This window comes from Geotrypetes seraphini, chromosome 4 (genome assembly GCF_902459505.1).
Source record: "Geotrypetes seraphini chromosome 4, aGeoSer1.1, whole genome shotgun sequence".
Taxonomy (NCBI): Eukaryota; Metazoa; Chordata; class Amphibia; order Gymnophiona; family Dermophiidae; genus Geotrypetes; species Geotrypetes seraphini.
Genome location: NC_047087.1, coordinates 127,819,646 through 127,834,731, shown reverse-complemented (window position 1 = coordinate 127,834,731; position 15,086 = coordinate 127,819,646). Strand labels below are relative to the sequence as shown.

The following is a 15,086-nucleotide window of genomic DNA, read 5'->3' as shown; positions in this document are numbered from 1 at the left end:
GTGTTGTTAGGGGATATATTTGGGTCCCCCAGGGACTTCTTTGTATGATCTCAATTATATTTTGGTAATAAGGAGAATGCAGCATGATTTAGAAGCTTGGCGATGTTGGTTTTCTTGGCTGGGAAGAATAGCAATCATTAAGATGATGATCTTACCCCACTTTTTGTTCTTATTTCTAGCATTGCCCATTTGGGTGAATAGAAGGTTTTGGGCTACAGAGAATACTTTGGTAATTTGTTTGGGGGGCCGGCCGCCTAGAATCTGGCAGCAGACTTTATATCTTAGTGTGTTGGATGGGGGGGGGGGGGGTTACTGTACCGTACCTGCAAAAATATCAAGTTGCCCAATTACACGCACTGTTGGAGTAGCAGGCTCAGGATTGTAAACAGTGGGTGGTCATCGAGTAGGCGGGTCTGGGTACTGATACCTTACTCCATCTCCCTTGGGTCCATCTGGGGCATCTTCCCTGTGGGGTTTTAACTTCGGTAGGCACGACCTTGCAGATCTGCCGGGAGACTCGGCCCTTTCTGCTAGAGGGTAGAGTATATTCATGGTATACCCTATTGATTTTTAATAGAGCTTGGGCTGGGAAGGGAGGGGCAAACATTTTTGGTATGGGCTCACAAGTGGTTGGTTTGTGTGGGGCATTTTATGGATGGGGCTTTGGAGAATTACAGGCTCAATATGGGTTGGACTCTAGAAATTTATTTCCCTCTCATCAGGTTACGTATTACCTTCAAAACTCTGGGATGTTAAGTCTCTTGGGCCCCCTATCCTACAAAAGGGTGTTATTTTTAGGATTTATCACTGTTTATCTGCTAAGAGGGAAATTTTGCCGCATCATATAGCTGAGTGAGAGGGGGATTTAGGTGGATCTTTTTCTTTGGATGAGTGGACTACTACTTGACGACATGCTAAATCCTTGGGTATGGCTTCAGTCATAGTGGAAAATGGCTTCAAAGTGCTGATGAGGTGGTATTACACTCCTGTTCAGTTTAAGAAGTGGGGCCAGGGGAATGGATTATGCTGAAGGGGCTGTGGGGAGAGAGGGACTTATTTCCATATGTGGTGGGTTTGCCCGGTTGTACAGGGTTTTTTGGATCAGATTTTTGACCTTCTGTCCTCCTATGTTAGGGCTGAAGGTTGGGCTTCGGCCTGAACTGGTGTCTCTTATCATTTTCCTCTTACCTTTAGTATGGCGGAGGACACCTTTTGTAAGCTGCTGATGGCAGCTAGGCTGGTGCTGGCTTCTTCCTGGAAACTGCCGTAGCTCCCTGACTTATCATAAGGTCCTCAATAAGCTGGATGATTGGTATGTTCTGTATCACCTTACTGCCTGTAAATATCATAAATTAGGGCAATTTGCCCGAATATGAAGCCATTTTGAGCTGTGGAAAAACCTTTGTGTTGAGTAAGGGGTGTGTGTGTGTTTGGAGAGGAGGGGATTATGTTGTAATTTCTATGTTTTTTTTTATTTTTTTGGTGGGGAGCACTGATAGAAACCCTGTGCTCCTGTGGCTCTGTAAGCATTTGGTACGTTTTTTTCTTTGTGTATTTTTTACTTCAATAAAATTATTAATAAAAAAAAAACAAAATGAAGATGCTACTTTGGAACTTTTCAGCTTTCACAAATGGTACTTGGTGGTGGTAGGGGCAGGCTCAGCCTTGGTTTAGGAGCACATAATTAACTGAAGATAGCCAAGCCAAAACATTTTAAAAAGTCAGTAATTACCTTTTTTCCTCTTTAGGGCTCAGATGACTGTTTGGTGAAGATCTGGTCAACATGCAATGGCCGTTTACTGGCCACACTACGAGGTCATTCAGCAGAAATTTCTGATATGGCTGTGAACTATGAAAATACTTTAATTGCAGCTGGAAGCTGTGATAAAATAATTCGGGTGTGGTGCCTAAGAACTTGTGCTCCAGTTGCTGTACTCCAGGGACACACTGGCTCCATTAACTCACTACAGGTATGCTTGAAATATGTATGATTTTTACAATGAATTATAACCTTTTTTTAAACCCTGTTTAATTCTTAAAGGTAGAGAATATTTAGAGGGACCTTACTGTTGTAAAATACTTCACCCTTCCTGTTGTAAAATACTTCACTTGTGAAAATGAACCGTTTGTGGGTGAAAATATATGCCTTTTTCTACTATATTTAGTAGAGGCATTCCTGGAACAGGATTAGGGTGAGAAGAAAACATGCTATTTTGTGTGTTCTCAAAAGCAGGTGTTTTAGAAGTACCTATAGAGAAAAGTGGTGCAATAATTTGCAGGTACTTTCCATTGGCAGCTTTTAAAATGATTAAAATGTAAGTGTACTTATACTTTACTTTGGAAATTGATATAAAGTTCATGGGAAAAAGTACCTATGCTTATTGTAAAACTACTCCCTTGAAGGAGTACGTGTAGTCTTTTTAACACTGTTTAGTAATAGAAAGTGCTTAAGCACGAACGTGTAAAACAAAAAATGAAACTCCCATGTGTTGAGTTCTCTGTGTAAAGAATATCAATTTCAAGCTGCTGGTGAAGCACGTAAAATTTGATTCAATATCATGAATGATGAATATTTTGCCCTACAATTAGTATTTGGGAATATTAGTTAAAATAACTTAATATTATTTGTAACAGGTTTTGAAAAAAGTCACTGTTTGAAAAATTTTTTTTCTATCCTTGAATAGTTAATTACATATGTACAAGTAAGGATATTTTTTATACCAATGATTTGTAGTCTCTTTTCTAGCAGTATGTTATCCCAAGACAAGCTGGCAGCCTATTCTCACATGTGGGTGATGTCATCTACGGAGCCCGAATGCGGACAGTCTTGCTTGAAGAAACTCAGAAGTTTTTAATCTGCCGCACATCGCATGCGCGAGTGCCTTCCCGCCCAGCAAAGGGCGCGTCTCAGTTTTCAGTTTTCTGCGGAGCCAAGAAGACTGTGTTTGACGCTCTGCGTTGAACTTAGTTTGCTTTGTGCCTTCTCTCACCGCGGCTTGTGTTTTATTTTCTTATTATCGTGGCGCTGTGTTTTTCTTTTGGTTTTTTGTGTGAAAAAAAAAAGTTTAATTTTTTTTCATCGAGTGACTAAAGAGGCCTGTCGCATGCCATCAGCCTGCGGGCTTTGACTTTGTGGCGGCTATCTTCCCTTCTATGTCCCGGCCGGTCATGGGCTTCAAGAAGTATAGCCAGTGCCAGCATTCGATCTCCCTCACTGACCTACACCGCTGGTGCCTTCAGTGTCTGGGGCCTGACCATGCTGGAGTCGTGCGTTCGCTGTGCTACTCTTCAACCCTCAAACATGATCGAGTTTAATTGGAGAAGATTTTTGGTATGGAGACCCCTGCTACACCTTCAACCTCGACCTCTGATTCGGTCAGGCCTGCTATGGGGTGCCCTCCTGCCTCCACAACTTCAACCTCGACTCTCATCAGACCTTCCTCATTTGGAATGTTTTCCAACTTGAGTAAATCTGCCAAATCTTCTCTTGAGCTTCCCTCGGGTCAGATATCTCATCAGACAGTTCCAGCGGTGGTCCTCAAGCTACATAAACATAATTCCTCCAAGTCAAAGCATTCTTCGTCCTCTGAGCCTTTATCCTCAACAAGTGGTCCAGTTTCAGACTTGGATCCACAATTGCAGGCTACCATCCAGACCATTTCATAGCGGGAATTTGTTCAGTAACTGACCAAATATAGTCCTGCCTCAACTCTGCTTCCTGCAGTCCAGCCTGGGCACTCAGTAGTCTCACAAGAGGTCGAGTCCAGCTGAATCTATATACTCTACACAAGGAGTCCAGTCTTTGCGAGTGTCTGGTATGGAATCTTCACACTCTATGTAAGGAGTTGAGTCTTTGCGAGTGTCTCATCTGGAGTCCTCACACCCCATACAAGGAGCCGAGTCTTTGGGAGTGCTTCGAGATTCCTCGATCCAAGCCACAGAGTCTATGGGACTTCGATCTACAGCTTCCAGCCCTATATCCTCACATGAGGCTTAGGGCGAAGTCTCGACCTCGCACGAGACCTGCTTCCAGGCAGCGCACTCATCGCTGGTCGAGGCCCTCATTGAGGCGCAGGTCCTCCTTCAGAGAGAAACCTTCCTCGTCCAGGCCTTCCAGCTCTTTGAGGCCTCCAACTCCTTGATCCAGGACACCAATAGCAGAACCTGAGGGCTCCGCTTCGTCCAGTGCCTCGCCCCATTCTGTTTATTCACTGGAATATCAATACTCCAGAGAGGCCTCACCTTCCTTCTCCACTTGAGGCGCCTCGGTCATCGAGTCCCTCTTGAGGTCATCCTCTTGCGGATCAATTATCCTTTTCCTCCTTCCTCCATCAAATGGCTGAGGACCTGGATCTTAAATTGGACTCTGGTTCTAAGTACTTTAAGGAATATTTAGAGGAAATGAATTTGCCTCGGCCTCCTGCGGAGTCTCTCAAACTTCCTCTTAACAACCTTCTTTCTCAGACTTTCAAACGAAACCTAGAGACTCCTTATGCCATTCCTGCTGTTCCAGGCAAGTTGGAATCGAGGTATAGAACTGTACATTGCAAGGGCTTTGAGAACTCCCAACTACCTCATCAGCCCTTGTTGTGAAATCTTCCTTAAAGAGGAGTCATCCTTCCAGGGTCTATGCTACCGTACCTCCTGGCAGAGAGGGCTGGACCATGGACAAGTTTGGCCGTCGTCTTTATCAAAATTCGATGATGGCCTTCTAGCTTTTAAATTATAATTTTATCTTTACTACTTATTTCAAGTATTTTATTGATATACTCCCTGTTTTTTCTAAAGACCTTGGTCAACACAGGCTTTTAGAGTTCCAGCAAGTCATTGCTACTTTAGCACAACTCAGGTTACACTTTCTTCAGTCATCTTATGATGCCTTTGAATTTTCCTTGAGGGTCACTGCTTTCTCAGTAGCGATGCGCCGCCATGCCTGGCTTCGCACCATTGATATGTATCCCATTCAGGATCATCTGGCCAATATTCCTTGTGAAAGCAATGACCTTTTTGATGAATCAATAGAGGCTGCCACCAAGAAGTTGTCTGAACATGAGAAATCTTTTGCTTCCATCGTCAGACCAAAGCCTAAGCCAGCTCCTTCCAAGCCTTCTCAACCTCTTTGATCCTAACAGAGGCGTTATCCTCAGAGGACAGCTCCTTACACTCGAGCACCTCCTAAGAAACAGCAACAACAGCAGAAGCAACAGAAACCTCAGCCTTCTGCTGCACCAAAGGCTTCTCAGCCTTTTTGACTGTCTCAAACAGAGTATAACCTCCATTGTTCTGCCTCTGTCCTCTCCTCTTCCTATTGGAGGTCATCTCCATTGTTTTTACCATTGATGGGAGACCATTACATCAGACCTCTGGGTGCTGTCAATTATCAGGAAAGGATACTCTCTTCATTTCACTCAGATTCCACCAGAGCTTCCTCCAAGAGAGTATCCTTCCAATCCATCCCAGACTGCCCTTCTTCTTCAGGAAGCTCAAGCTCTGCTTCGTCTCCGTGCCTTTGAGGAAGTTCCCTTGGAACAGTAGATCAGGGGGTTTTACTCCCATTACTTCCTAGTTCCGAAGAAGACGGTCGATCTGCGGCCCATACTGGATCTCGGGGCTCTCAACAAATTTTTGGTCAAAGACACATTTTGTATGCTGTCCCTGGAATCCCTTTATCCCCTTCTAGATCAGAACGATTGATCTCTAGATCTCAAGGAGGCTTACACTTGCATCCCCATTCATCCGGCCTCCCGTCAGTACCTCAGATTTCGGGTGGGGAATCTGCATTTTCAGTACAGAGTGCTACCCTTCGGCCTGAAGGGTAGCAGAGCTGCTGCTACCACCACTACTAGGCATCATCTCCACGAATGTTCACCAAATGCCTAGTAGTGGTGGTGGCAGCAGCTCTGCAGAACCATGGTCTTCAGGTGTTCTCCTACCTGGACGACAGGCTCATCAAAGATTCAACATCTCAGGGGGTTATTGTAGCAACCCAACGGACTACGTGGTTCCTATAAAACTTGGGATTCAAAATCAACTTTCCCAAATCCCACCTTCAGCCCTCTCAAAACTTACAGTTCATCGGAGCTGTTCTGGACACTGTCCAGCTCAGAGCATTCCTTCCTCATTAGTGTCTGGATGCTCTCCTTCAGCTTTGCCGCAAAGTGTCTTTCCTTTCTTCACTCTCAGCGAGACACATGATGGTACTACTCGGTCACATGGCCTCGACCGTTCACATGACTCCTTTTGCCAGACTTCACCTCAGAATTCCTCAGTGGACCCTGGCATCTCAGTGGGCGTAGGCTAGCGACCCACTCTCTTAACACATTACAGTCATTCCGTCGTTGAGACAGTCTCTCCACTGCTGGATGCTCTCTTCCAATCTCTCTAGAAGTTTACTGTTTCAGACATCAGAAGGACCTCATGACAGATTCCTCGACCTACGTTTGGGGGGCTCATCTTGACGGTCTGCAGAATCAAGGCCACTGGTCCAGCATGGATCATCAATCTGTTGGAGCTCAGAGTGATCTTTAGTTCTCTCAAAGCTTTTCAGGATCTTCTTCACAACCAGGTAGTCCTTATTCGGACAATCAAGTAGCCATGTACTACGTCAACAAGCAGGGAGGAACAGGATCTCTCTCTCTTTGGCAGGAAGCTCAAAGGGTGTGGGACTGGGCGATCCATCACAACACCTTCCTGAAAGCAGTCTACATTCAATGTGAGAAAAACTGGCGGACAAATTGAGTCGTCTTCTGCAACTTCACGAATGTACACTCAATTCCTTGCCTCTTCATCACATTTTTTATCAGTGGTGAATTCCTCAAATACAATTCTCCCTCCGTATTCGTGGTGGATACGTTCGGCTATAGGCACGAATACGGAAAAACCTCAAATAACTTTTCAGTATGTTCACGTTTTTGGAGAAAGTGACATCATTATTGCTATTGAAACTGCAAATAAGAATCCCCAGCGCTAACAGAACTGGTATGGGAGCTTAAATAACACCCCCCCAGCAAAAGACTTCAAACTTAACTTTTGAATATTGGTCAGGGAAAGCTGCCTCTGAAGTGATGAAATACAGAGAAGAGTGGAAACGCCTGGGCGGCGCAGAATACACTATATGGCTGAGCAAAGACCTAAAGAGCCAATCAGAAAAAACAAGTGACGGAGGTGTCCAAAAAACTAAGGGAGCCAATAGATTGTTCAAGCCGCTATTGGATGCGGGCAGCTTTGTCCCCTCTAAGTCCAAAGGTAGCTGTTCAATTGCAGACCGTGGGCTGCTCCTAAACCAACTGCTCCGCCCCACCCCGCCTCCTTTATAGGTACAGCATCCTATGAGTCTTGACGTCAGTGTTGCCAGTGGGGAGTGTTTCCCACCAAATTGGGCTACTTTTGAGGACCGGAGGTAGAAAATTTGTAGCTTTGGCGAATCAGGCTTTTTTGTGCTACTTTCCTGGAGCGTGTGTGGTGGGTTTTTTTTTTGTTGTTGTTGTTTTGTTTTGTCGTATTCAACCTGGTGTTTCAGTCATCTCTCTCTGAGTTCTGTTAGCGCTGGGGATTCTTCTTCTTTAAAATTCATTATCTATTTGTGACTTGGTACTTGGTGCACTACAGGGTTCCTGCTATGAGAACCTATTGAGTTTAATGATGACGTTTTGGGGGCGGAGTCAGCAGCTGAAAAATCGCAAATAATTGAAACCGCAGAGACAGAAACCGCGAATACGGAGGGAGAAGTGTAGATCTCTTTGCATCTCCCCACAACCACAAACTGCCTCAGTTCTGCTCCAGGATATACTCTCTTCATCGCCTCGAGGCAGATGCTTTTCTTCTGGAATGGACGAATCTGTTCCTGTATGCGTTTCCTCCATTCCCTCTCATTCTCAAGACTCTTGTCAAGCTGAAGAACGATCATGCTACCATGATTCTAATAGCTCCTCGATGGCCCAGGCAATCCTGGTTCTCCCTTGTACTTAAGCTCAGTTTTTCCATCTCTGCTTACACAGAGCCAAGAATCTCTTCTTCATCCCAACCTGAAGTCTCTACACTTGACAGCTTGGTACCTCTCAACCTAACTCCTCTTCAGTTTTCTCAACCTGTTCGGGATATTTTAGAGGCTTCCAGAAAGCCTGCCATGAGACAATGCTACCACCAAAAATGGATTAGATTTTCTGTGTGGTGCATTTCTCATAACAAGGAGCTTCGAGATACCTCCTTGTCTTCCATCTTAGATTATCTACTGCAATTATGTATCTTTGGCCTCAAGTCTACATCCATTCGAGTCCATTTCGGTTAACTTGCTGCTTTCCATTAACCTATCGAAGGGAAACCCCTTTCTGTTCATCCTGTGGTTTCCAGATTTATGAAAGAACTTTTCAATGTCCTCTCAAACCGCCTCCAGTGGTTTGGGATCTCAGTGTTCTTGCTCAATTGATTTAGCCTCCTTTTGAACCAATGGATACGGCTCATCTGAAATATCTCACTTGGAAATATCTCACATCTGCTCGAAGAGTCAGTGAGCTGCAAGCTTTAGTTGTTGATCCACTTTTCACAGTATTCCACCATGACAAGGTGGCCCTCTGTACTCATCCTAAATTCTTACCTAAAGTGGTTTCAGAATTTCATCTCAACCAATCCATTGTACTTCTAGTATTTTTTTCCAAGGCCTCATTCTCATCCTGGAAAATCAGCTCTTCACACCCTGGACTGTAAGTGTGCTTTGGTCTTCTACTTAGAACGTACCAAATCACACAGATCTGCTCCTCAACTTTTTGTCTCCTTCGATCCAAACAAGTTGGTACATCCCATTTCTAAGCGAACCATCTCCAACTATTTCTGCTATGCTCAGGCTGGATTGCATCTGCAGAGTCGAATCACAGCCCACAAAGTCAGAGCCATGGCGACTTCAGTAGCTTTCCTCAGATTCACTCCTATTGAGGAAATTTGCAAAGCTACCAACTGGTCCTTGGTTTATACTTTCACCTCTCATTTATTGTCTGGATGTTATCGCCAGATGGGATAACTTCTTTGGCCTGGCAGTATTGCAAAATTTATTCTCCTGAATTGCCAACACTCCCACCATCCCATTCTGGTTAGCTTGGAGGTCACCCACATGTGAGAATATGCTGCCTGCTTGTCCTGGGATAAAGCACAGTTACTTACCGTAACAGGTGTTATCCAGGGACAGCAGGCAGCTATTCTCACAACCCACCCACATCCCCTGGTTGGCTTCTCTGCTAGTTATCTGAACTGAGAAGATGCGCCCTGTGCTGGGCAGGAAGGTACTCGCGCATGCGCGGTGCAGCAGACTCAAAACTTCTGAGTTTCTTCAAGCAAGTCTGCTTGCGAGGCTGTCCGCATCCAGGCTCCATGGATGACGCCACCCACGTGAGAATAGTTGCCTACTGTCCCTGGATAACACCTGTTACGGTAAGTAACTGTGCTTTTTCGTCTCTTTTGGCATGTCTTTGTAATAGGGATTTGGTCAGTTTTGTTCAATAATCTGTTGGCAACTAATGAGTTTGTATGCATTTGTTTTTAGTTTAGCCCAATGGCCAAGGGCTCGGTGAGATACATGGCCTCTACTGGTGCAGATGGCACTGTGTGCTTTTGGCAGTGGGATGTGCATACCATGAAGTTCAAGTATGTGTTTATGGTATTACTAATTGCACTTGTGAATAGGTTATATTTTTAATGGGACTTTGAAATATTTAATATCGTACAAAATTAATTGGGTTATGGGGGAGAGGAAGAAAAATGACTTGCAAAGATCTACAATCTAAGTTTATGAACAAGATGACAGACTATTTTGGAAGATAGTTGCTGCTGTACAAACTGGAAGATTGTCTACCCTCAAATGGAAGATGTGTTTACTTGTTCATAAAGCTATTCAATATGTGTATCTCCACTTGTTAATAAATGTAGATAACTGGAATTGGTTGCTTAGAGAATGTATATATTATCCTTTTAGGTGGCGATCTAAGTTTCTCCTGTGAATCTTAAATTTCTAGTGGGATTGTAATGAGATTTCTTATTTTCAGAATACACCGCTAAAAGATAAGTACTGATTGCAATGAATTGAATTTAAGATCTAATTACAATGCGGTGGGATGAGATAGTGAACAGTTGTGATGGTCTCTTGTGCAACTGCCTCCGTGGTTATCACAAGGTTGGTTGTTGGGTCTGAACTTTTCACAAAAAAATATATTTATTGTTGTTTTTATAACACAAATATTTATATCACTAGTCTTTAAACCCGTTACATTAACGGGTGCTAGAATAGATGTGTCTGCCTGTGTTTCTTTCTCTCTCTCTCCTTGGCTGCTGTCTGTGTCCTTCTTTCTTCCCCTCCCCTCCGAGCAAAGCTGTCTGCCCCCAGCACACCTCCCCCTCCAAAGCAGCCCCCTTTCCCTCTCCTTAACTGTCATCTCCCTGGCCCCTTCTGTCTTCCCCTCCAGAGCAAAGCTGTCTGTCCCCAGCGCACCTCTCCCCCCAAAGCAGCCCCCTTTCCCTCTCCCTGTCTCTCCAAGGCCCCTTCTGTCTTCCCCCCAGAGCAAAGCTGTCTGTCTCCAGCACACCCCTCCCCCCAAAGCAGCCCCCTTTCCTTCTCCCTGACTGTCTCTCCTTGGCACCCCTTCTGTATTCCCCCCAGAGCAAAGCTGTCTGCCCCCCAGCACACACCTCCCCTCAAAGTAGCCCCCTTTCCCTCTCCCTAATTGTCTCTCCATGGCCCCTTCTGTCTTCCCTCCCCAGAGCAAAGCTGTCTGTCCCCAGCACACCCCTCCCCCCAAAGCAGCCCCCTTTCCCTCTCCCCCTGTATTCTCGTTCTTACCCTCCCTCCTTCTCGGCGTCTTCTGGCCTGCTCCTCTTCAAAGCAGCCTGCGATCGTGGCCGGCTTTAGCAAACCTCGCAGGCCACTCCATTCTCCAACTCGGTAGCACGTTCCCTCTGACGCGATCCCGTGCGTCAGAGGGAATGTGCTACTGAGGTTGGACAAAACCTGCGCAGTTCGCTAAAGCCGGCCATGATTGCAGGCTGCTTTGAAGAGGAGGATCAGCAGTGGTTGGTGAGTGAAGGCAGGAGGTGGGAAGCTCCAGTGTGTTCCCTGCCGAGGACGCGGGCAGGGAGAGAGCTTGCCTGCGCTTCCTTCAGCAGTTGGTGAGTGAGGGCGGGAGGAGGGGAGTGGCCAGAGTGATCCCTGCCACCTCGTTTTAAAATAGAATATGGCCACAGATCACAACTCACAGCAGCAGGGATCACGCCGTTTTAAAAGCGCATGCGCGGGTAAGGTTTTATTATATAGAATAAGAGGTGATTAGGGAAACATTAAATAAGATCACATGAATTTAGTTATTTATTTTTCAAAGCATTTTGAGTTATAAGAATACATACTTGCCATATTTCACTATGTTATTTTTTTCTAGCTTCAGAATCCCCCAAATTACTTGAAAATAAACCCTCTTTGTCTAGTTAGACTAGTTAATTCCAATGGCTGTTATCCTCTGACCAGCAGATGGAGGTAGAGGAAGAGCATAGTTTCCATTGATACCACTGGTATAAGAAAAGGTGTAGCCTGGAGCTAATCAGTATTTCTAGTGTAATAGGTGTGTCATTCTGGACGATAGGCTATTTTCCCCATGCTCATGAGTCAAGCAGAAGGAATCCACTACTGGTTTTCAATACCTCCTCCTTCACCAGAGGGCTCTGCTGCCCTATTCAGTTTTTCCTTGTGCACGCGAGCCAGAGTCTTTCTGATCTGCTCGGTATATATACAAGGGCTGTTCAAAAAGTATCAGACCTTGATTCATAAAAAATACTTGAATTCAGATACAACAATCTTATACTAATCTCCTTCAAAGTAGTCCCCTTGGGCTGCCACACACTTCTTTCACTGTCGGAAGCAGCCCAAAACTGGTCCGTCGCATTCTGCATGATGTCTTCTCTTGATTGAAATCTGGTCTTTCAGGGGCATTTCAGCTTGCGTAAAAGCCAGAAGTCACACGGAGCCATGTCGGGAGAGTAGGGAGCCTGAGGAATCACAGGTATTTTGTGTTTGGCCAGGAAACTGTATCAAATCTGAAGAATGGGCAGGTTCATTAGCAGCTTTGGCACGAACTTTGCTGAAATTCTCCTGAAGCCCAAATCCTAAGTCAAAATGGAATAAATGGATCCAATGATACAAGTTCTCTGATCATGATTCGATGATCCTGCATCACCAGGGTTCTCACTTGGTCAATGACAATCTCATTTCTGGATGTTGAGGACCTACCAGAAGTCCTTCACTCTCCACTGATGTGCAGCCATCTCTGAAGCAATTGTACCACTCCTTTGTCTGTGTGATGGCCATTGCTTCATCCCCGAAGGCCTGTTGAATCTTGTGGATCGTTTCTTACTTACACTTCCTCACTCATCGGCGGTCTGCCGGCGATTGACAGCTTCTGTAGGGGGGAAAAAAATTCAAGCATGCGCATTAGGGTCGCCTACATACGTGCACCAAACCACACCTCCCTAGCTTTATTTGTTTATGCAAGAAAAATTAAGGTCTGATACTTTTTGAACAGCCCTCGTATATATTTTTATTATTTTTGGTGGTGGTAATGGTTTTTGGTAGTTTTCAGTGCTCCAGAGCTCCCAGATTGAGGGGAAAGCTCTGCCTGCATGGAGAAGAAACAGATTTGAGATCTGCAGCCGACAGGTTAATCCGTCTGTGGTATCTGTTGGCCAGCCTGCAGAAACTGTTGTGGAGCTTGGGGTCTGGACCCCTAGAAACTTTGTTTGCCTACTGGGTTGCATGGGCTTGACCGCAGGCTGTTGGATGCTTGCAGGGAGCTAGCAGGATTCTTCAGGATATTAGCTGCGTTTCGCCTCCCCCATTTCGCTTGCGGGGGTTGAGGATCAGCAAGACTGGCAGCCCAAAGATTTCAGTGTTGGAGGACAGTTCCAGTAAGGCAGTGGTTCTTCTTCAGATCCAGCTACTTTTAAAGAGAGCTGAGACAGCTGCAGCACATCCATAGCACAGGTCACGGTGAATAAGGTTGTTACAGCCTATGGACAAGATTGGAGGGGGGTGCGTGGGTGGGTTCTGCAATCTTGGTTTTGTAGGTTTCTGCTACTTCCTATAGGGTCCCCCACCTCTAAAATCCTATTTTCTGTGTTTTTTTAGTTTTTCATAAGCAGTGTTAGTGCTGTTTTTTGGCGGCAAAACACTGCTTCAGTGGCCATCTTGGATTTTCTGATTTTTTTTTTTTTCCCCCCCCCCCCCCAAGTTCTCCAGAACCTTCAAATCACCTCGTTTTGCCTCAAAACCGGTAGGGAAGGAGTCCCCTCTGTCTCCTCTTTTCAAGGGAGAAGAGGCCCAGCTTCTCTAATCTCTCACTGTACGGCAACTCCTCCAACCCCTTAACCATTTTAGTCACTCTTCTCTGGACCTTTTCAAGTAGTACCATGTCCTTCTTCACGTACGGCGACTAGTGCTGGACGCAGTATTCCAGGTGAGGGCGCACCATGGCCCGGTACAGAGGCATGATACTACTCCGATCTGTTCATGATCCCTAGCATTCTGGTTGCCCTTTTCGCCGCCACAGCGCATTGTACAGATGGCTTCATTGACTTGTCGACCAGTACTCCCAAGTCTCTTTCCTGGGGGGTCTCTCCAAGTACCGCCCCAGACATCTTGTACTCTTGTATGGGATTTTTGATACCGACATGCATTACCTTACACGTACCCATGTTGAACCTCATTTGCCATGTCACTGCCCATTTCTCAAGCGTGTTTATGTCCTGTTGCAGGTTTTCACAATCCCCCTGCATCTTCACTGCTCTGAATAACTTCGTATCGTCTGCACCTCACTTGTCGTACCCATTTCCAGATTGTTTGTGAATATGTTGAAAAGCACGGGTCCAAGCACCGAGCCCTGTGGCACCCCACATTAAACAACATCCTACTATCTTTTAGATGACAGAAATATCATTTGTTGAAGCTCAAGACAGCAGATTCTACTATAGATATAAATATACATATGAGTATGTGTATGTATAAGATTTTAGTATCTATCTATAGGTATATTTGTACATATAGATATATATTTTCTGATAATACAGACTGAGTGGACCATATGATCTTTATCTACCTCCCTTTTTCTATATTTCATTTTTTCCCAAGTTTCAGAAATTAAACTGCTATAACAGTTTACACTTAATTTGTTCAGCCAGGGTGTCCAGAGCCCTCTCAAGTACATTTTTTAAACTAGGATAAATTATAAAGAGCTTGGTATTGAATGAGTTAAACTTGGAAGTAAGTGGTGTTCTAACCACAATATAGTTTTTTCTATCCTTCTACTGGAGTTTAAGCCAGGGTATCATCTCTGAGATCAGAAGTATTAAGCCATCAACAAATATCAAGGAGAACTCCACACTCTTCTTCCTCTACTGGCCAGCTTCTGACTTTCTCTAAAGACCATAAAAACTTCCATTACCCTACCCTGTTTTCTCTTACTTAAAAAAAATAAATAACTGGTTTGAGAGGACCCACTGTAGTATAGTGTGGACTCTTCCTCCTCCTCCTACTCATCATCACATTCTACTTCTAGCAGAGGAACTCTTGGCTTTCAAAGCAGCATAGTAGAAAAAATATCTGAACATCAGAAAACAAAGGTTTCTATTCCAAATTTCTTCCTAATTTCCCCCCCAAAAAAAAGAAGAGAAAAGAAAAATAAATGAATAAATAAAGTAAGTTTAGGATGTCTTCACCCCCAAACCTCCTTCTCACACCCAATGACTACCTCTAGATCTTAAGGATTTCTACACCTATATCCCCATACATCCATTCCTTGGTTTTATTCATAGATATATATTTTTTAAATTGTATACTGACTATCTCCAAACTGCACCCTTTTCTTACACTGATGGTGTCACTGGAAACTGTTCTTTCTGTACCTTTTTTTATCCCAGGACAAGCAGGCAGGTATTCTCACATATGGGTGACGTCATCGACGGAGCCCGGATGCGGACACCTCACAAGCAGATGAAGAAACTCGAACTTTTGAGTCGCCCGCACCGTGCATGCGCGAGTGCCTTCCTGCCCAGCACAGGGCGCA

At 44.8% G+C, this 15,086-nt stretch overlaps 1 protein-coding gene across 4 annotated transcripts in view; it reads left to right on the top strand.

The window, feature by feature from the left end:
• The window catches only part of BRWD1 (bromodomain and WD repeat domain containing 1), a 614,838-nt gene that overhangs the window by 122,643 nt on the left and 477,109 nt on the right, over nucleotides 1-15,086 (top strand). For all 4 annotated transcript variants that reach the window (XM_033941455.1, XM_033941456.1, XM_033941457.1 and 1 more), the window contains 2 exons: nucleotides 1,749-1,970; nucleotides 9,533-9,633. In XM_033941455.1, the coding sequence (XP_033797346.1) occupies nucleotides 1,749-1,970; nucleotides 9,533-9,633 (323 nt within the window). The remainder of the gene's footprint in view (nucleotides 1-1,748; nucleotides 1,971-9,532; nucleotides 9,634-15,086) is intronic.